At 39.4% G+C, this 22,555-nt stretch overlaps 1 protein-coding gene and 1 long non-coding RNA gene across 2 annotated transcripts; one reads left to right on the top strand and one right to left on the bottom strand.

Annotated features, from left to right (window-relative positions):
- Positions 1-14,041: 14,041 nt before the first annotated feature.
- LOC145100528 (uncharacterized) lies at positions 14,042-15,462 on the bottom strand. Its single transcript, XR_013705108.1, has 4 exons — positions 15,393-15,462; positions 14,978-15,062; positions 14,522-14,598; positions 14,042-14,304 (listed from the first exon to the last, which is right to left on the bottom strand). It is a non-coding gene; the product is annotated as an uncharacterized LOC145100528 (long non-coding RNA).
- A 5,574-nt stretch (positions 15,463-21,036) lies between these two features.
- LOC145099163 (uncharacterized) lies at positions 21,037-21,977 on the top strand. The gene is made up of 2 exons (XM_079036753.1): positions 21,037-21,310; positions 21,424-21,977. Exons 1-2 carry the CDS (start codon positions 21,037-21,039, stop codon positions 21,975-21,977), a joined length of 828 nt encoding a protein of 275 aa, XP_078892879.1.
- The last annotated feature ends 578 nt before the right edge of the window (positions 21,978-22,555 follow it).

Below are 22,555 nucleotides of genomic sequence, written 5' to 3'. Positions count from 1 at the left end.
GGTGCGGGCGGACCAATCACACTGTAGACTCAAGGTTTATGGCTAGACTCAGATGGTGGACCAGGTGGACTGTAGGCCGGTGCGGCGGACCAGTCACACAGTAGAACTGAAGTGCATGGCTGTTCTGTGATCGGATATGTTATGGCATGTTATGCATGTATGGTATATGTGGTTGGTATTTTGGGGATATCTCACTAAGATTTCGGGCTTACAGTTGTGGTTTTATGTTTTTCAGGTTCTTCAGGAGATCGTGGCAAGGCGAAGGTGTGATCGTACCGCTCCTCATGATTTGTAGTAATGTGATTCTGGGAATACGTTAAATGTTTTGTATTGAAAACCTTTTTGTAAAGATTTAATGGAATCGAGCTGTTTTTGAAAAATTTAAAATTGGTTGTATTTTTCGGTTGTTATGAGTTGGTATCAGAGCCTTGGTTTGAGTGAATTGGAGGAACATTCGTGTGACTCCAGTCACAAATCGAGGAAAGTTTTCAAAAGAGTATTTAAAATGGTTTTCAAAATGAGTAAGGGAGGACGCGGAGGTACGATCAGCCGGAGCCAGTAAGTAACCCCAAAATACCATACATGAGATTTGTTTTTTTTGAGCTTTGTTAGAACAACATGCTAGTGATAGGCTAGGGATCTTCAGGATTTCATGATAATGTTGGCTGATTTGTGATGCCTGTAGCCTAGGGTTCCTTATGGGAGATTTTCAGTGTTCCTCTAGTGGTGAGGGTTGAGCGTTGTTATGCATGTTTCTCTAGGGTGTTGTGGTAGTACTTCATACAAATATGGGTAGGTGTGGAAGGTAGTATGGGCCTGTACTACTGAAAGCACAGGACCCATACGCGTATCAGGGAAACCATGATCTCTAGGGTTGGGTTGAGAGATTTGGATCCCAGGATAGTGGGAAGAGTCTGAGATTTTGTGTGGTGTTTTTTTTCAGTATGGAGATTACGAGGCATGATGAGAGTGGATCCGGATCAGGATCGAGAGCAGGAGAGAGAGTTTCGGGCGGATCGGTACCGCCCGAGGTTATCGGTCAGATGAGCACATGCGAGTTGGATGCGAGGATTCATGAGATCATGCGTGATGAGATTGCTGAGTTGTTCCGGGCTGAGTTGCCAGAGATGTTTGGGTCGATCAAGACCGCCATGGTTGAGTATTTTGATGAGCGCTATGCGGCTCTCGCAGAGACGGCTGCTGCGGCGGCTACAGCGGCGGCAGGGGGAGGAGCTGGTCGGGGCTTTCAGTATCGGGACTTCGATAATACGAAGCCTCCCACCTTCGATGGAGTTCAGGACCCGATCGTCGCTATGAGATGGTTATCAGACGTGGAGGGGTGTTTCTTCACGTGTTCATGCCCTGCTGATTAGAGGGTGAGGTGTGCTCTGAACCTGTTGAGGCTCGGGGCGAAGGATTGGTGGAGATTGACCATGGGGTCATATTCGGATGCGCAGAGGGCTGCGGTTTCATGGGATCAGTTCAGAGAAATGTTCAACACTCGTTATGTTCCACAAGTTGAGAGGGAGAGATTGGCTCAGGAGTTCCTTGAGCTGAAGCAGGGTTCGGAGTCGGTGACTGAGATCACCAGGATGTTCACCGAGAGGGCGATGTTTTTCCCTGAGTTCGCTTCGGAGCAGGCTCAGATGTCCTGATATTTGAGTATGCTCAAGAGGGACATCAGACAGTTTGTGTCTACGCAGAGGTGCGGGACATTGTTGGAGTTGCAGGAGGCCGCCAGGCGGCGCGAGTTAGAGATTGAGTTGCAGTTGCGTGAGCTGAGGCTGGCTCCGGTGCAGTCGCAGCCGGCGCCGAAACGGTCCAAGACCGTTGATTCTAGAGTGGGAGATCTGAGCAGCCACACTTGTGGGAAGTGTGGGAGGGGTCACACCGGAGTTTGTAGGTCCGGTGGTGCATGCCGCAAGTGCGGAAAGGAGGGGCACTATGCGAGGGATTGTCGGCAGTCAGCGCCGGTTCGGGATTTGAGGATTTGTTATCATTGTCATCAGATTGGACATTTGAGGGTCAAATGTCCACAGCTTGCTGCAGGACCAGTGCAGGCTCCAGCACCGGCCACTTTGAGGATTACAGGTGGAGGTCAGGGTGGAGCGGAGCCCCTAAGGGCTCAGGGTCGTGCTTTTCAGCTTGTAGCAGAGGAGGTCAGGGCAGTGCCAGATGCAGCTGCGGGTATGTTTCTTTCTTGATATCTTGTTATCTTGTGATTATTGTGGTGTATTGTTTTTGGTGCTGGTATCTTTGTGTGGTTTTCGATGCGGTATTCGTCGTTTTGCAGGTTGTGGTTTGGTTATGGGTTATTGTTTTGGGAATTCCGTTGGTTATCATCCATGAGAGTTATTAGTGGGAACCTAGCATTGGTTTGAAGGTCGGGTAGCATCTACTTTCTGAGGAGTGGTTAGATGCAGATTGAGTTTCTTTCGAGCGGGTTAATCGGTGTTGATGTGAGATCTCGTTAAGGTTGTTTATGCTTGTGGGAAGCAGTCCGCGTGTAAGTGTTTTCTTTGTGCAGAGTTGTTCTGGGAGGTCGGTGATGGCGACTGGTGGTTGTTAATCAGTGCTACAAGTGGGGGAGAATTGGAGAATTCTCCGGGAGATCGATGAGTATTTGAGGGTGCTTAGCTGTTGGGATTCAGCAGTGTTCTGTCAGCCCAGAGTATAGGCTGATAGGAGCAAGTGTCAGGCATGCGGGGCGGGATAAAGACCTAGGGCATTTGATTATGGAAGGCCTGGGAGCAGGCCGGGATCGAGCATGTGCGATTGAGATAGAGTTCGGAACCCTTAAAGGGCTAGAACAATACGCATAGGAGGATTTCCGGGAGTGATAGCTCCGAATGATGAATGCTAGTTGAGCGGTCCGGATAGACTAAAGGCCGGTAGGCGTACCAGTCAGGCCGAAGGCTCGGAGAACGGTCCAGCCAAACTGAAGGCAATGAGAGCGGTCCAGATTGGCTGAAGGTTCTGAGAGTGGTCCAGATGGGCTGAAGGCCTAGTGAGGCGGTTCAGTCATGCTGAAGACTCTGCAGGTATTGTTGGATCGGTCCGAGGATATGGATTGTGTATGTTGCAGTGTGATTGCATTAGAAGGTCTAGCCCCGGATAGTGATCTTGATTAGTTGAGATAGTGCATGGGCTTGAGAGTCCCTGCGATGAGAGTCAGAGTATGTGTGTTGGATGGATAGCCGATACGCTATAAAAGGGTGGTGTAGCGTTGGGCGAGCACCGTGACACTTGTCGGAGTGACAATGTGGCCAAGTAGATTCCTTGGTAAAGGAAGAGAGAGAGGTGTGTAACTCCGAGAGGGAGTGCAAGTTCACGGAAGTGAAAGCAGCAGAGCAGAGTTATGATTAGAGTAATTCGAGTATGGTTATTGAGCAGCGTGTTTGTGGCAGTGGGATAGAAGCTCATCCGGTTTGGGATGTCTGCTGAGGTCGCGGAGGGAATTCCGCAGGTGTAGAGCCAAGAGGCTCGGAAGTGATGCAGGGAGAGAGTCTTGGGCTCTCAGTGTGATTCTGATCAGGGTATTGGATATGTATTAGTGGTTCATCCTGGGGGGATGTTTGAGGATATCATCAGTGTATCGGGTTTTCCTAATTTGAGGGTGCTAGAGCTAGTTCAGCATGTGTATGTGATTGCAAGAGGAGAACTCGTGGGAGTTGCTCTGAGGTTGAAGAATGGGTCTTTTCGTCATCATGGAATGGATAGAGTGGGATTCGGATCGGGGATCCGATGGTTCATGGTTTTCTAGCCCATATGGGTCGAGTGATTGTTGAGATTTGGAGCAGTGATGCATCATGGGTAATTCTCGGTTGTTGAGTGTGATTATCAGAGGGTACAACCGGTGCCCGGCTCGAGACGGTGGTCAGGACACCGCAAGGAAAGAGAAAGCGAGTTTGAGTTTCGATGGGTATGCCTTGGGGGACCTGGTCTGGTTAAGGCCAGGTGGCGTGTTGTGGGAGTATTTTTGGAGTTGACTTGCCGTAGGCTTCGAGGACGAAGCCTAATTTAAGTGGGGGAGAATTGTAACATCCTGAAATATCAAGAGTAGAGTTGAAGGGCTAAAAGAGTAAATTGGGTAAGAACGACTCGGCGAGTCCATGGGTGGACTCGGCGAGTAGAGTCGCGACTTGGTCGCGTGTTAAGTAGCCGACTCGGCGAGTCAGTAAGATGGACTCGGCGAGTAGGCGCTGAGTGGAGAAAACCCTAATTCTCGGGGTTGACCCTATATAAAGAACATTATGTTTCCTCCCCAGCCACCTTATCATCCCTTGAGTTCCAGAAACCCTAATTTCGTGGAGAAACCCCATTGTTGAGCAAATTGGAGCTTGGAGAGGTGGTTGTTGAAGAGATCTTAGAGAAGAAGAGGATTGGATCAAAGGGCTTTGCAAGGATTCGGGATAATCTTCTCTTGGAGCTTCCTTTTGAGGTATCATTCCATTATTTGAGCTGCTTTTGTCTAGATTCTTCATTTTGGGGGTGTTAGAGATCATATCTTTTGGTGTTTTGGAGTTTAGAGGTTAGATCTGAGGTTGCTACCTCAGATATGGAATGGAGAAGGGTTGGAATGCCTGAAAGTCCCTGTGTTTGAGTGTGTAGTGAAGCTACCATGTCCCAAACCTTATCCCTAACGTGCAAAATGCATAGATCTCTTTGGATTCACGTAAAGTTTGCCACTTTACATGATGGATGAGTTGTAGGAGGCTAGATCTATGTTTTGGATCAATTGCATGGCCTAGAATGCTTCTGTATGGATTCAGACCGGTGGTACTCGGCGAGTCACATGGGTGGACTCGACGAGTTGCTTGAAGATGAGCTGGGACTCGACGAGTTGGAAGAATAACTCGGCGAGTTGGATGAAGATGGCCTGGAACTCGGCGAGTTGTATGAACAACTCGGCGAGTAGGTTGAAGATAACCTTAGACTCGGCGAGTCTGTTCTTGGACTCGGCGAGTCTTGTCGAAGAGTCCCAATATTTTCTGGTTGAGTCGGGAATCGGCGAGTCAAGGGATGACTCGGTGAGTTGTGGGCGAGTGGACTCAGAGTTGTTGGACTCGACGAGTCTCGGGGTGACTCGGCGAGTTAGGTTGCGGATTGAGGGAAGTTCTGAGTATGGGGACTCGGTGAGTCATCGGGTTGACTCGGCGAGTAGAGTCAGTCAGGGGTTGACTTTGACCTTGTCCAAGGATTTACCAGTTGTCTTTCAGGGGTATTTTGGTAATTAAGGGTATTTATTGAGTTGAGTGTGTTGATGTTCAATGGAGGAGTTCGTGTCGGAGCTTGGAGCAGTGGGATCTTATCCTTTCAGCCGGCAGTTTCGAGGTGAGTTATCCTCACTATATCAACAGGGTCTAAGGCACCAAGGCCGACCCTTATCGGATTGAGATCCGGGTAGTTGTTGTTATTTTGTTGCTGTGATATGCTTGCATCCTGAGAGCTAGGATGGTATATGTTAGAGACCTGATTAAGATCGGTATCCTGAGAGATAGGGAGATGCTATGCTAGTGACCTGTTAGGTCGGTATCCTGGTTAGGATGATGATATGTTATGTGATCTGTTTGATCTGCTTGTTGACTGTGAATTGCTATATGATTGTATGTATATGTGCACATGGTTGTTTGGACTGGAGTTGGGTTAAGGCGTGTCCTGCTTTGTGCTGTAGGCCAAGATACCCAGGGCGGACCGGTTGTTCCGAAGGCCCAACGAGCGGTCCGGATAGGCTGTAGGCCCCAAGAGGGCGGACCAGACGTGCCGAAGGCTCGGAGATTGGACCAGACAGACTGAAGGCCCGGTGTGGGCGGACCAGTCATACTGTAGACTCAGAGAGTGGACCAGGTGGATTGAAGGCCCGGTGCGGTCGGACCAATCACACTGTAGACTCGAGGTTTATGGCTAGACTCAGAGGGTGGACCAGGTGGACTGTAGGCCGGTGCGGCGGACCAGTCACACAGTAGACCCGAAGTGCATGGCTGTTCTGTGATCGGATATGTTATGGCATGTTATGCGTGTATGGTATATGTGGTTGGTATTTTGGGGATATCTCACTAAGCTTTCGGGCTTACAGTTGTGGTTTTATGTTTTTCAGGTTCTTCAGGAGATCGTGGCAAGGCGAAGGCGTGATCGTACCGCTCCTCATGATTTGTAGTAATGTGATTCTGGGAATACGTTAAACGTTTTGTATTGAAAACCTTTTTGTAAAGATTTAATGGAATCGAGCTGTTTTTGAAAAGTTTAAAATTGGTTGTATTTTTCGGTCGTTACAATATAATTCAACATAAATTTGTTTTAATTCTTTTCAACATGTTTATTTTAATAGTATTATAAAAAAAATATTATAAACAATTTGAGTATATTTTATATAACTTAAAAACCGTTTGGTAAATTTCATATAAATAATTTTTTTGTGTTACATTGTGTATAATCAATATTAATAAATTAGAAACTTAATCACTAAAATAAGAGATGACAACCGGGGGGGGGGGGGGGGGCTTGGTACCATACAATTATCACAAAGACAATCACCTTTACTATAACACTTACTAGTGGGCCGGCCTTGGTGCCTTTGACCCACTTCTACTGGAAGGTAACTCACCTCGTAAAGCTATGTGTCGGAACTGTCCTCGCCGCTGGGATAAACTCCTCTCAACCCTACACATAATCATTTTCCTTAATTATCATTTCATGGTCAACTTAGGTCAATGTCAAAGTCAAAGTCAACACCATGGTCAAAGTCAACTTTTGGTCAACTTGTCGAGTTGGTCCACCAACTCTCTGAGTTCCATGATACAAAGTTGGGACCCTTTGCATGTGACTCGGCGAGTTCATCCTTTGAATCGCCGAGCCCATCTTCATGCTAGCTGGGACGTTTATTCCTTGACTCGTCGAGTTCCTCATGAACTCGTCGAGTTCATCTTCATGCAAGGTAATGCTCTTAGTGCTGGACTCGTCGAGTTCTTCCTCGACTCGCCGAGTTCGTCTTCATATTCTTGGTACCTAGCCTTAAACTCACCGAGTTAGTTCATACACCTGCCGAGTCCCATGATTTACAGGTCCTCAATGAGTCCAACAAACTGCGTGTTCTTCTAACTCACCTCATGGTCCTTTATCAGAAGGGATTTGGTGGGAAATTCGACCTGACTCGCCAAGTCACATGAGTGACTCGCCGATTCCCTCTATGTCCAAAACTATACACTCAATTTCAGTAGGTCTTGATGCATTTAAAACATAGATCTGACCTCCTAGGGTCCATAATACACGTAAAGTTTTATCCCGCTTCAAGAGTATCAAGTCATAGAAATGAGATTTGTGGAATCTGCCAAGGTCAAAATGAGACATTCCATGATTATTGGGAGGGGTTCAACAACATATTCTATATTTGTCTACAACATCAAATTCCAAAACAACTCCTCATTCAACACTTCTGTGAGGGATTGTTGCCAATGGGGAGAAGACTAGTTGATGCCTCAAGTGGTAGAGATGTCTTTAGCAAAAGTCCACAACAAACAAGACAACTTTTCAACATAATAGCCGCTAATGCCCAACACTTTGGCCAACGCCAAGACATGAAGAGAGACATACAACACAAAGTCAATGAAGTGGGGACATCGAATCGAGAGTCTTAAATCAAAGATTTAACATCCATTGTTCAAAAGTTAGCCATGGGACAAACTCAATAAGTGATGGTTTGTGGAATATATGCAACAATAGGACATCGTACGAACATGTGTCCCATTTGTTGGATTAGTGTCTAAGTCCATAACTATTTTGGTATGTACTTGACCCGATGGTGCATGGTCCTTTTGGGTTGCCTTCACCAAAGCAACTTGATCTGATGAATTATGGAGAGAAAGGATTAAATGTGATTCATTAATATATTATGGAAATAATATATTAAAGGAGAAATCATATTGTTTAATTAATATTAGTCAATAATTAATTGGTAATTAGTTTTGTGACTAAAAGAGATTAATTAAACTTAAGGGACTGGAATTGTAATTATAAGATAATTGCAATTTGGGCCATGGATTGTCTTAAATCAAGGGGTGGACGAATTCTAATGGGAAACCCATAAGGAAATCGTCCAAGGGCTTGATTAAAGGAGTCCATGGGTTGCTTAGGGCTTAGGCAACAAGTTTAGGGTTTCCTAGTTAGATAACCCTGATAACTCCTATATATAGAGATCCCTTATGACCCAAAAACGTGGCTAAGACTTCTCTAAGGTTTGTAGACGGTTTTGGGCAGCCTCTATCCTCTCTCCTCTTCATCCTCTTGCTTATGGTGTTTGTGAACCATTAAAGGAGTGACACTTGTGACTCTCAGCTTTCCAAAGTCAATTCAAGGAGGAATTGGGATTGTTATTGCTACATAACAATCAAGGTAACATTATAAAATTATTCTCATGTTAATATGATTATTTAAATGCTAGAATTAGGGTTTATAGTCTTGGATAACTTGCATGTACAATAGAGAAACCTAGATCCAAGCTTTAGGGTTTGCATGAGCACATAGGATATTGTTATGACCAAAACCCATCAATGGTATCAGAGACGACTGGTTTCTATTGTATTGATGCATTGAATGATTAAAAAAATTCGATTTTTGTGTTTCTGGAGGCTGGATTCACCGAGTCCATAAATGAACTCGCCGAGTCCATAGATGAACTCGCCGAGTCCATGGTGACTCGACGAGTCCATTCCTGACTCGGCGAGTCGGCTCGTCAGAAGGAGGGAAAACCAGGATTTCTTGCTGTTTTTGCTTAAGGATAGTTACCTTATCATATTAGATCAATATAAATCCCATTTTATGATATATTTGACTATATTATTGATCTAATTAAAGATATTTATCAATTAATAAAATATTTATTTCCTTACATGATAATTGTTTTATTATTTTGATTAAATTGGTAAATTGTTTTGCAAGAAATCATTAAATAAATCAAATATAGATAATTATGTGATTAATTGTTAATTTTAGATTATTTGTTGTTTGATCCTTATTGTTATGAAAAGTTTCATATTTTCCCCTTTAGGTTTTATAGTTTAAATTTGAACCCAAAAGTTTTGTTGTTTTGAAATTTAAATAGTTGAAACCCTAATGTTTTGAAAAAGGTTTCAAAGCTTGCCCTCAAGTTTTGGAATTTAAATTTTGATTAATAGTTTAATTTTGATGTATATTTAAATTCTAAACCCTAATGTTTTGAAATGTTTCAAAACTTGCCCTCAAGTTTTGGAATTTAAAAGTTGATTAAAAGTTTAATTAGGAATGTTAAATTCTAAAACCCTAGTATTGTTTTGAAAAAGTTCAAATCACACCCTTATGGTTTTATTAATTAATTAAGGAGTATAATTAAAAGAGGTTTAATAAATCCATAATAGTTTTGGTTTATAATTTAATTGAATTAAAAGTATAATTGTTAAATTAGACCACCTAGTATTTTTAAAGTGTGAAATACACCCTATACTATATATAACATTAAAAGTCTAACATTATATATGAGTAAAGTCAATCTTACCATTAGTAGGCCTCATTCACGAAGCTGGTCTATAAGGGGTGTTTAAGGAAATTGCCTATAAAATGGCGATTGAATGGGTATCCACTCTTACCCACCGCACTCTTGACTAGTGGAGGGTCGTTAGCCGAACGGGTAGGATAGGACAAAAACCTTCCATTATAAGTATAATGAAATATAAAAGTAACTAAATGTTTTCATAAAATTCCCAATCTTAGTTACTTAGGCAAAAGTGAATTGATGCAATTCCATGAAATTACACTTTGTGCCCTTGCGAAGACGTTAGTGGAGCGTGTGTGGTTTACCGGCACACTAAATGGTTCTAAGCAAAGGTAGCAAAGGGTGACTCAATATTTGTCATAGTTCGGTGGAGCGTGTGTAGTTTATCGGCACATCGAATAGGTGACTGTAACATGTGAGGGCACCATGTAAGTTTTCATGGTTATTCACACCCGCTTTGTGATCCTCGGCATCCCAGTCACAAACTAGAGGGGAATATCGAGATTTAAACATGCCGTTGAAAGTTCAATGAATCTCAAAGGATCTAGGAGTTTTCATAGATTTAAAACTTAAATTTCTTTTTTTTTTGATGGTGGAAATTAGTGAATCGTCATTCACTTACCTTCAAATGTTCTACAATTAGGGTTACAGCATCCCTCTCCCGAGTTGTAGAATATTGTGTTGGGTCCTAGCCTTAGTATTTCATTTGGGTGATTTACTAAGGACTTAATCTATCAACTAACTTGAATTTGGTTTCTCCCGTTTTGTAGATGTCAAAGTTCAACAACTATGGTCTTCCCAAATCCCGTGGAACAAGCATTCCACATGAAGATGGTATTCCACGATTCGATCGAGGAACAAGAAATCATGCTTCACTTCCTCCTCCTCCTCCAATTATTCTCCCTAACCCACAAGTTCAAAGTCTTGAAAAGTTCAAGATCACTCAAGCCCTTTTGGCAAGTAAACATAAAGAAGGAAAGTCGGTGTGTGCACACGTCCTAGGGATGAAGTCACACATTGATAGGTTAAGAATGTTGGGATCCGCTGTCTGTGAGGAAATGGTTGTTGATTGGGTTCTTCAGTCACTTCCTAACTCATATAGTGAGTTCGTAAGAGAGTACTATATGATGAACCGGGACGTGACCCTTATAGATCTCACCTATATGCTTATTGCTGCTGAATCAGCAATGGTTTGGCGCAAAGTTGATTGTTGATTGGGTTCTTCAAGACCTCTATGGATATAGACAATGGCAACGAAAGACATGCTTTGATCGAAAATGTTGATCATAAGAGAAAGGCAATGTCTGAAGTAGTTCCATGTCATGTTCCAAAAGAGTCAATTTGCTTTTATTGCCAAGAGAAAGGGCATTGGAGACGAAGCTTCCCCATTTACCTAAGAGATCTAAGAGATGGGAGAGTCGAAACGTATGGCTCTAATATAGGTAAAATCCATTAACTAACTCTTTTAAGCTTCTATTCTAGATTCTTAATACATAATGTGATAAGATTACAATTGATGTTTTGTAGGATCGAAGAAAAGAAAGGAAGCTTAAGGGAAGAAGTGAGCAAAATCTAACCGTGAAGGAATGAATTTCGATCGCATTTCTCGAAGATTAGATTCTTGAGATACTACTTAGAGTTAGAATTAGATAGATGTATTAGCATAGTTTTTCAATGAATTGCATTGTAAGGACAAATTTTTCCGCAATAAAATAAATTTTGATTTTATATTATTTATTTATCCTTGCAATGGCATATATGAAAAATTGATGTTTGAATGTTTCTATTATTAGCAATAATGGATTTGGTTCTTATGGAAAGTCAAAGAATTTACCGAATAAGGAAAGTTTCTCATCGCCCAAGTTTCAATTGGACCGAAACTTGGAATCATGCAACTTGGTTGCACGATGAATGAGAAATTTCATATTTGGAAACTAGACTAATTCATTGACAAAGTGTCAAGTGAAGAACTAGGAGATCGAGTACACAAAGTTGTGTGTTGATCAAAGTCCACCATAAGAGTAACAAAGATATTCGTCATGATTTACTAAAAGTCTAGTAAATATGATTATACTTACAAGATTAAGTGTAATTCTGAATTGATTGAAAATGTTTAAATCAATAGCAGAACGAATAAGAAGAATCAAGTAGGCAGAAAGATAGAAGTTTCTCCGTTCTAAGAAGAAGGGAGAGTAGCTTTTATGCTTTATGATAGGTCTTAATGATTAAGAACCATATCTCAATTGATCCTCTAAGTGAGTCTTAGTACAATTGTATGTCTAAGAAGAGGAATCAAGAATTGAAGAAATGGTTAAATCAAGAAGTCAATCATACTTCGTTCCAAAACAAGTCTTAGAGTTAAGATTGTAACATTGAGTGATAAGTATTAAGAAGGTTTATAACATTCATCAAATGTGGAAAGTTGTGATGTCTTGGATAAGACAAAGACCAATGAGGACCAATTTATGAAGTGTTTTGATAAAAGCTACACTAACTCTTGAATATTTGTTTGTTAAGACATGGTTACACTACTAGAAAAAAGGCCTTTTACGACGCTCATTGCGCGTCGTAAAACGCTCAGACGACGCGCAAATGCGCGTCAAGGAAGGCCATGTCATAAAGAGAGATGACGCGCTTTTGCGCGTCGTCTATAGACGACGCGCATTTACGACGCGCATTTATGACGCGCATTTACGACGCGCGGTTATGACACGCATTGCGTATCAAGGAAGGCCCTGTCATAAAGGAAGACGACACACATTTGCGTGTCGTAACCTTACGACGCGCGTGTTTATGACACGCAATGCGTATCAAGGAAGCACCAGTCAAGAAAGGCCATGTCATAAATGAAGACGACACACATTTTTGCGTATCGTAATTTTAATTTTTTTTAAATAAAATATATATTTATATATTTATTAATTTATAAATTAAATTTGCATTTAATCTCTCATAATAAAAATAAAATACCATATACAAAAAATACAATCCATTGCATAATATAAAATAAAATACCATATACAAAAAATACAATCCATTGCATTTAATTTGTATGTATAACAAAGACACATGTGTTAAACTTGTTACCATTAACATCTAATTGTATGGACTCGAGTGTTAAACTTGTTACCATTAATATCTGATTCATAAGTCCTTTCAACAAGATTGTTACCTGCATAAATGAAAACAAACAGGAACATTAACAGCCCAGCATGCTCAAGCCTCATCAATACAACAAAGGAGACAAAAGTAATGTAATAAGCCAAACATTAAAACCAAACATTAATATAAGAGATGGGAAATCTTTTACCTGAATATAACTAGCACCAAACAAACCACCATTTCCAAGCTGGAATTGAGTCCGATGCAATGTGACTAAAAAAACACAAATCACTCTCAAATGTCACTTACCCCTTTCACTTTCACATAACACCAACCAACCTACTTATAAGTTGCTAATTATCTGTAAATAAATGTGAGTACTGAGTACATTGCTATAACGGGTAAAGAAATGCAAAAACTTAAATAAATTTCATTGCCCATATTTATAAACTTGAAACAATTTTTTACCTTGAGAACGTGGGAGAAACCTGATTGGTAAATGGAATAGCGTGCTATCTCACAAAGATCACATGAACTCAACTTCCAGACCTGTATTCCTCCACCAAGGGTTCCTTTGTGAGATGGATTTGTAAGGGGTCATAAGTAGATGTATCCAAAAGATTGCCTTAAGATATTATTGGAATCACTTCCACAATATTTTTAACTACATCTAATTTTTACTTAGAAAAACAATCCATACTCAAATTCCTCAAGACAGAAAGTATGCATATACAAACAAACATCAAGGCAAAGAGTGAGTAACTTGGAGTTGATTGTATAACAGATGCAATATTGCAATTCTAAGGCAAAGCCCAAACTAGAAATCCTTTAACAAGGAACAAAAACAACATTCTTAAGTTGCTGGTGGCTTAAGCTTATTATTAGAAACAAGAAACGACAACATGATACCTGTGGTAAAAATTCAACACCCTTGGCTTATGTATTTTCTACATAAAAGAGTACGACAGTGAAATCTACAACAATATTATATGAATCTAAAACTTCACACTACCAACACTTTGCTCCAAAATTGTGATCTAACAACATTCTAACTACAACAATACTTCACAATAACAAGACACAAAGAAACCAAAAAAGAAGGTGGTGCATATGTATTACATCAAAACAATGATACCTTTATAAAAAAAAATGGCCTCATTTCCTCTTGTTCTTGGTTTTAGTAGCTCTCACCATCCTTCTTCCAGATTTATCACCACCACCAGACCCTAACGAAAAGCTTCCTCCACCAGCATTGAACTCTACACTAGATGACTGGAAAGGATTCTGAGGTAGCACTTGGTTTGGCTGGCCACCAAACTGGAAAGGAGCCGCCGCTTGTGGTGGTGCCGGGGTGGCTGAACCGAACATGAACTTTTTTTGGCTTAACCCATCAAATCATTTTGTGTAGAATAAATCAAGATTAAGTTCTTAACCCATTAAGCCCATTAAGTAAAAAAAACAACCCCTTAATCTAATAATATATATAGTATGTAAATGGATGTTTCTTTTTCATTTCTTGTATCTAATAATATATTAATATATACCTATGTATTAATAATTTGGATATAATGAACAATTTAGAATTAAATTCGATTTTGAGCAAGAAAATGACCTTCCTTGGGGACGTGTAGTTTTTTCACTATTGTCCTTTGGTAAGCCTGTTTCTTCATCATCATCCTCTGAGATAAGAAAACAAGGATCATGAGTTACCAAATACTAAAGCTTCATCACGATTACAAATTAGTTACTTAAGCATATATACGTTCATCATGTTTTGTTTGTGTTGCTTGCTGTCAAAATATACATGAAATTTTGATTAATAAGATAATTTATGTTAATAAACTTAAAAAAAAAAGAGAGAGAATAGGCTCAGGTGAAGAATATTGAAGAACTTACCACTTTCAACTTTTTGAGAATATTATCAACCTGTGTAGTATCAAATCCCCATTCGTTTGGCTTATCTAAACCAACACCTGTTTTGCATTCAAGTTAGTGGCAAAAAAAACAAAAAAAACTTCATTTATACTTTCATACGGTGAGAGTGTGAGGCAAAATCACAAAGCAGAGACTGAAAAAAATGCTAGCCAGCATGTCTAACATTGTGCTTATTAAAAGAAATCACTTTAGTCAAAACCATGGAAGATAGACAAAGATCTTGTAAATGATGTAATGCATCGTCTTTATATAGATTTACCTGAACATAAATGATGACCACTTGAAGCATATCCTTTGGAAGATAACCAGTCACCCAATAGATAGTTGTTTTCGCATTTCCTAGATCTTTTTTGTGAACCCAACAAAATAATAAATATACAGCAAATAAAAATAATAATCAGTTGCAGCTTGGTATACCTTTTTACATGCAGTTATCGGATCATCTGAATAAAATGGAGGTTATCCAACAAGCATCTCATACATTATTGCACCTAGTGACCACCTGCAACAATAGTAATAGTTAAAAACAATCATGAAATAAAAGAAAATGACAAAAATATCCTCAACAAATAGTAATACAACACTAACAGCAAATAGTAATACAACACTAAAAAAATCAGACCAACAATCGTGAAATCCATGTCATGTAGTAAAAAAGAAACTGTATTACAGGGGCTAAAAAAACCAGACCAACAAATAATATTAGAAGATTTCAGCAAACATGGGTCTGGGATCCTAATCAGACCATACCTACAAGTTTATTTCTTCTAACTCATCAAACATGGAACAAAAGGAAAGGCATCACGTTCTCGTTTTTATTAATAAGGCGTACCAACAAAGAAATTTTCCCAGAAAGTCATTTGTCCCCTGTTCTACTTCCGTTCTCCCCTGTTAATCTGTATTTTTTTCATCTTCTGTACCTTGGTAATTTCCAGGTTATATTCTTACAGGAGCTAGTTGCACTCTAGGGCTTGTATTACTGAAACTCAAAGGCCTAGAAGATAAATTGTAAATTATCGAATTGATCCTCACATGCATCAATATTTGGTAACCCTTATCAAATTAGAAGTCACGATATAAAGAAAAAGGAGAAATTAAAGGGATAAATATTGAAAACATAAAGATACATGTGAATATAATCAAATGAAGCATTTCTCACTTCATAAAACATATGTAAGAGGTGCTAAAGACTTAATAATATCTGGGGAATTTCATCGAACACTTGGTGTTCGTCTAAAAACCATGGAAAGACAAAGGTAAATTGCAGAAATCAAACACATAAATAAAAAAAAATGGAGTATAGGAGTTGATAATTCGTTGAAATATGAACAAAAACAGAAACAATAGAGATGCACAATGGATTAACATAATAAATCGAGAAGTAAAAAAAACAGATGAACATAAATCGATTTAGGGATGGAAGTTACCACTATGAAGGCCTGAACATGTTTACTCCTTTCTCTCTCTCTCTCTCTCTCTCTCTCTCTCTCTCTCTCTTCTCGTTAAGCTGCTAGCGAGACTTGGTTGGCGACCCCTTTGGCGGAAGATAGCGGGAGGTGTTTAGCGCCCTTAGCTATCCATGACGACCTTCCTAACGACGCCCACTCCTTTGAGCCTGATAATCATATCGAGAGTGCTAGATTCAGATTCGCTTTCTATTCAAAATGTCCAATTTTTTTGCTGGATACGGTCCAAATTTTTACATAGGAGCCACCAAATCATTCAAAACTAGAAAAAGATATGTGAAGAAACAAAAAAATAAAAGCATTACCTAGGTCTCTAACGCAGAAGTTTCAAAGGTGATGACAAGATGTAATAGGGAAGTTAATGGAGCAAAGTTACAGTTCTTCGTCTGTGTGTTTTTCAATTAATCTTTGGGGAATCTGAAACAAACGAGAATCAAGATTTGCATTCCTAATATTTAGACTTGAGAGTATAATTAGGGCTTTTTCTAACAATTTCAACATCGAGTGGGAGATATGGTGGTTCCAGTAGGTAGAAGTGAGTGAGGGAAACACTAGGCAGCAGTCAATGTCGGGAGGGGGAAGGAAGGAGCATCCATAATTTGGGCAAGAGGGAAAGGAGAAAAAAAGGAAGGCGGGGTTTTTAATTTTTTCAGAATTTCATTTCCCCCCACTGTTAAAGGATGGAACGCGCGTTCCATTAAAAATTATAAAGCGACATCCTTAGACGACGCGCGTTTTATTATAGGTGCCCTCCGTGTTTTTTTTGTTTTTTTGTTTAGACACTAACTTAAGGGCACGCAATAATGCGTGTCCTCTATTGTTAAATTTTTTGAAGAGATGACACTTTTTTAATGTCACTCTCTTTTGCGTAACATAAATCAACGAGTGTCGTGGTTTGCGCGTCGTAAAAGGGTCTTTTTCTTGTAGTGTTATTGACAAGAGAATCTTATATGTCAAGGAGTCAGTGGGAGCCTTAATGGTCTTGAAAGGTTTCAAGAACAAATCAAACAAACCTTATTGATCATCACTAGCACACGAGTTGGGGTTTACAACCTATCGTGTTGACATTATTTTGTTTATGTGCTGTTCTAATGGAGTTAATTATGCAAGTGAGTTCTATGAGTTCTCATTTTGAATGCATAAAAGGCAAAGCACCTTAATCAATGAAAGGTACATTGATAGGAAAAGGTGAGATGCTTAACTACTTGGAAGACATGGTGGGCAGCTGTGCTACCATAGGGCAAGAAATCTAGATTATGAAAGTTCGGTCCATATGAGTTTGAATTTGTCGTAAACCTTGGTTTTAACAAATTCACATGGATAGGAACAAATACACCGTTTAAATCTAAGTGTCATAAGATTTCCTACTTCATGAAAATGACTGTGAGGAAATGCTTTCACTAAGAAAGATTTTAAGAAGATAGTAAAATTGCATTCTCGAATTCAATCATGGTTACGGTATCCCTTTCCATAATTTGAATTGTGAGGTTTGGCAAGTAGTCTTAATTGTTTAGACACACATATGAAGGCAAAGGTGTATAAGTTCAAGAAGCCTTGATAAAGGTTTATCAAAGCACTAAGTATTAGAAACATGAACTTAAGAAATTCAATAAGTATTATTTTTCTGAAAGTTAAGATGTTTATGAATACATGTCGAAGCTAGTGGGAGCATAAGTGTTATGTTTTATAATAATCATCATGATAGTGGGAGCATAAATGTTATGATTGTATGATGATTAAGGCAAGTATTGCAAAATTAGCAATATTAATTATAGAAAACAAGATTCATACTTTGCAAAGTTGTAAGAGTTGAAAGGTTGTTTTGCTATAATTAAGGGAGAGAATATTATGCTTCATTTCAAATCTAAAAGCTTAGGTTGAGAAATGTTAATAAATTTAGTCAAAGGTACATAGTGTGTTCTTAAAATTTTGATTATGATTACGACATTCCTCTTCACAACTCGAATTTTGAGAACATAGCAAATAAAACATTATGCGTCGTGTCCCGTATGCTTCGGGTATAGGATCGATTGCAAATGCTTTAATGTTTGAACATTCTAAAATTTTCCAAATGTCTAGCGCATTTAGAGGGAAAAAGGACTAGAATCGGTTTTGACTAAGATAATTAAACAACTATCAAAGGACAATTCAAAGTTCGACGAGGATTGGTTGCTTGTGTGTAGTTGGAAGCATGGTATTGAATGGACCATATTGACATTATTATGAATAGATAAGATTCTATTAAAAATAAGTTGTCATATGGAAAATATGGAAATGTATCCATATTGGGAATTGAATATTGAAAAATCTATGTCTAGATTAGAAACTTTTATGCAAAAGGATGTTCAAAGGAATGTACTTTGAGTGAAAGACATCATATCTAAGGAATTGTCTTGTAACAATATTTGATAGAGGACTTTGTAATAGCATTGACAATAGTCTTTGTGACTTTGGTGCAGTGATATTACGAAAGGATCATTGCATAAAATGGTAGAATCTAACATATTCTATAAGTGGCAAGAATTTGATATTCTTACAGTTATGAAAAAGGATTTGGAGTTGTGAAATGAGAATGATTGGGAATGTGCTCAATTTGGTCTATTTCACAAAGTAAGAACCATAGGTAAACATTGTGTGCATGCTAGGAGCATGGGACAAGTGTAATAATTCAAGTAAGAAGTTGATTACCCGAAATGACAAATAATGAGTAATCGACATGGTGATAAATAAAAGGTGTTTTATTTATGCTCAAAGGGTTGAGGCCATATGGGATTAGTATTATTCTTGTGTTTCACATTTGCATGTTTTGACTTCCTGAATAATTTAATTGGTTGAGAACAGTCAAATTATTCGAACAGGGCCACAATCGTTCATATGTTGGAAGTAGGTATGAATGAAGACTATCATGAATTGGTGTGTGGATTGTCTAAAGAGCATTAGACATAAGCAAATGTTTGCTGCAACGTTCATGAGTGCTTATGAATATGATTTGAGCATTGGATTAAACCTACGCTCACTTGGATCACTCCATGGATTGTATCACGAGTGATTGGTGAGACGATAACATCTTATATTCTTGAAACCGAGATATGTGAGTTGTATCTTGCAATTCGGTTGCACATTGATAATATGTAAACGCACTAGTAACTTGGTGTTATAAAACATATTGTTGTGTGTGATTCGGTGAGTGAGTGCAAGCAAGCATTGTATCAAAGTTTATCCGTTCCTTTTATCCAAAGTAGGATAAAAGCGATATCTTTGGGCCCCTCGATGATTTAGTGATGACAAACGTAAATGCTCGGCCGGGCTAGGGCTAATTTGATTTGTTCAGTTCGTCAGTCGTCATAAATCGGGAATCGAGATATAGTACAAAGAGAATGATTTGAAATCATATCTCATATGATATCTAGAATGGAGGAATATATGATCCCTTATCTAAAGGACACACGTATCTGATAGGATCAGAGCTGACAGCGGCTTTGGAAAGCTACGATTGCAGATCAGGATCTGAAGTCATACGCATAATAGTTATTAGACTTATCCAAGTGGAAGACTGTTGGATTAGTGTCTAAGTCCATAACTATTTTGGTATGTACTTGACCCGATGGTGCATGGTCCTTTTGGGTTGCCTTCACCAATGCAACTTGATAGGATGAATTATGGAGAGAAAGGATTAAATGTGATTTATTAATATATTATGGAAATAATATATTAAAGGAGAAATCATATTGTTTAATTAATATTAGTCAATAATTAATTGGTAATTAGTTTTGTGACTAAAAGAGATTAATTAAATTTAAGGGACTGGAATTGTAATTATAAGATAATTGCAATTTGGGCCATGGATTGTCTTAAATCAAGGGGTGGACGAATTCTAATGGGAAACCCATAAGGAAATCGTCCAAGGGCTTGATTAAAGGAGTCCATGGGTTGCTTAGGGCTTAAGCAACAAGTTTAGGGTTTCCTAGTTAGATAACCATGATAACTCCTATATATAGAGATCCCTTATGACCCAAAAACGTGGCTAAGACTTCTCTAAGGTTTGTAGACGGTTTTGGGCAGCCTCTTTCCTCTCTCCTCTCCATCCTCTTGCTTATGGTGTTTGTGAACCATTAGAGGAGTGACACTTGTGACTCTCAGCTTTCCAAAGTCAATTCAAGGAGGAATTGGGATTGTTATTGCTACATAACAATCAAGGTAACATTATAAACTTATTCTCATGTTAATATGATTATTTAAATGCTAGAATTAGGGTTTATAGTCTTGGATAACTTGCATGTACAATAGAGAAACCTAGATCCAAGCTTTAGGGTTTGCATGAGCACATAGGATGTTGTTATGACCAAAACCCATCACCATTATCCAAGAAGATGCGGAACACGTGAATGCCACGGGAGAATTCCAAAGATACCACAACAAACCATCCGGTTACCAAAATGCATATAATTCAAGTTGATAGACAAATCCCAATATGAGCTACAACCCAAGACCATTGCCTCAAAATGCTTTAGTTAGGCCCTCCTACCCAGCGCAACAACCTCACTACCAACACCCACAACCACATTATCAACCCAAACCATACCCTCCATATCACCAACAACGTCCTCAATCCCATCCGAGTAGCTCCGGAATGTCTCTTGAAGACATTGTCAAATCCTTAGCTAGTAGCACCCAACAATTCCAAAAAGAGACAAGGACTAGTATCTCCAACCTTGAAGCATAAATGGGAGATATAGTTACATCTATAAGCAAGTTGGAGTCCCATGGAAAACTACATTCTCAAACCGAAAAGAACCCAAATGTCAATGTGGTGACATTGAGAAGTGGTAAACCAACCAGAGAAAGTAACTCAAATAAGAAGTCAAGGAAGAAATAGAGATCACCCCCATTGAGGATCCTATTGTCGAGAAGGATGCACAAGCAAGAGTTCCAAAGAAGACTATTCCTCTAGTAACACCAATAGCTACTCAACCGCCATTCCCCTCCTGACTTGCAACTTCAAAGAAGAATATGAAGGAGAAAGCGATCTTGGACACCTTTCAAAAGGTGGAAGTAAATATCCCACTACTTGATGCAATCAAACAAATCCCTAGATATGCAAAATTCTTGAAAGAACTTTGCACCAACAAGATAAATATGAAGGGAAATGAGAAAATTTCAATGAATGAAAATGTATCCGCAGTTTTACAAAGGAAACTTCCACCCAGGTGTAAAGATCCGGGAATGTTTATGGTTCCTTGCAAGATTGTGGATGTCACTTTTAGCAGTGCTATGCTCGATCTTGGTGCTTCTATCAATGTCATGCCCTATTAGGTATATGAATCATTGAATGTGGACCTTTAAGTGAAACCGGTGTCATAATTTCTCTTTCTGACAAATCAAGTGTCTTTCCTAAAGGTGTTTTAGAAGATTTTTTGGTGCAAGTGAACCAATTGATATTCCTGATGCATTTCTATGTGATTGATCTAGAAGAACAAGTGTCCTCCAAGTTGGCTCTAATTTTACTTGGGAGACCATTTTTGAAGATGGCTAGGACAAAAATCGATGTGTATGCGAGAATTTTGACAATAGAGTTTGATGGTGAAACAATAAGTTTTAATATTTATGATGCCATGAGATATCCTAGTAATGTTTCATCCTTGTATTTTGTTGATATTGTTGAGTCACTAACCCAAGAATTGTTCGAGTTGTCCAATAGTGATATGTTGGAGATGATCCTAAGGAAGGGGATTGTTTGTGGGAAACTAGCTAAGCAATTGAAGCTTTATTCTTTAGACTCGGAAGTTAAGAAGTTGGTAAATAATTCAGAGGTAAAGAAACCCTCAAGAATTGATGTTAAGCAAATTGAGTTTCCCACAACTCATACAAAATTGCCTCCATCCCTTGTTCAACCACCAAAATTAGAATTGAAAGTCCTACCTCAACACTTGAAGTATGCCTACTTGGGATAGAACGAGACTCTTCCGGTTATGATTGCAACTCATTTGACCGAATTTGAAGAAGAGAAACTCCTCAAAGTGTGGAAGGAACACCAAGAAGCCATGGGTTGGACGATTGCGAATATTGAAGGATTGGGCCCCTCCACTTGTATGCACAAGATCTTGATGGAGGATGAATGCAATCCAAGCCGAGATGCGCAAAGAAGATTATATCCGACTATGATGGAAGTTGTGAAGAAAGAGATATTGAAGCTTCTTGATGCAGGGATGATTTATCCAATCTCGGATAGCAAGTGGGTGAGCCCAGTGCAAGTTGTGCCAAAGAAGACGGGAATCACGGTGGTCGAGAACAACAAATGTATGATGGTGCCCACCCGTGTGCAAAATGGGTGGAGAGTATGTATTGATTACCGTAAAATCAATGCAATCACAAGAAAAGATCATTTTCCATTTCCTTTCATTGACCAAATGTTAGAATAGTTGGCCGAGAAATCTCACTATTGTTATCTAGACGGGTATTACGGTTTTCACCGAATCCCAGTGGCACTGGAAGACCAAGAAAAGACAACCTTCACATGTCCATTCGGAAC

Source organism: Lactuca serriola, chromosome 4 (genome assembly GCF_051521515.1).
Source record: "Lactuca serriola cultivar US96UC23 chromosome 4, Lser_US96UC23_V15, whole genome shotgun sequence".
NCBI classification, from domain to species: domain Eukaryota; kingdom Viridiplantae; phylum Streptophyta; class Magnoliopsida; order Asterales; family Asteraceae; genus Lactuca; species Lactuca serriola.
This window is presented reverse-complemented; position numbering and strand designations above follow the sequence as displayed.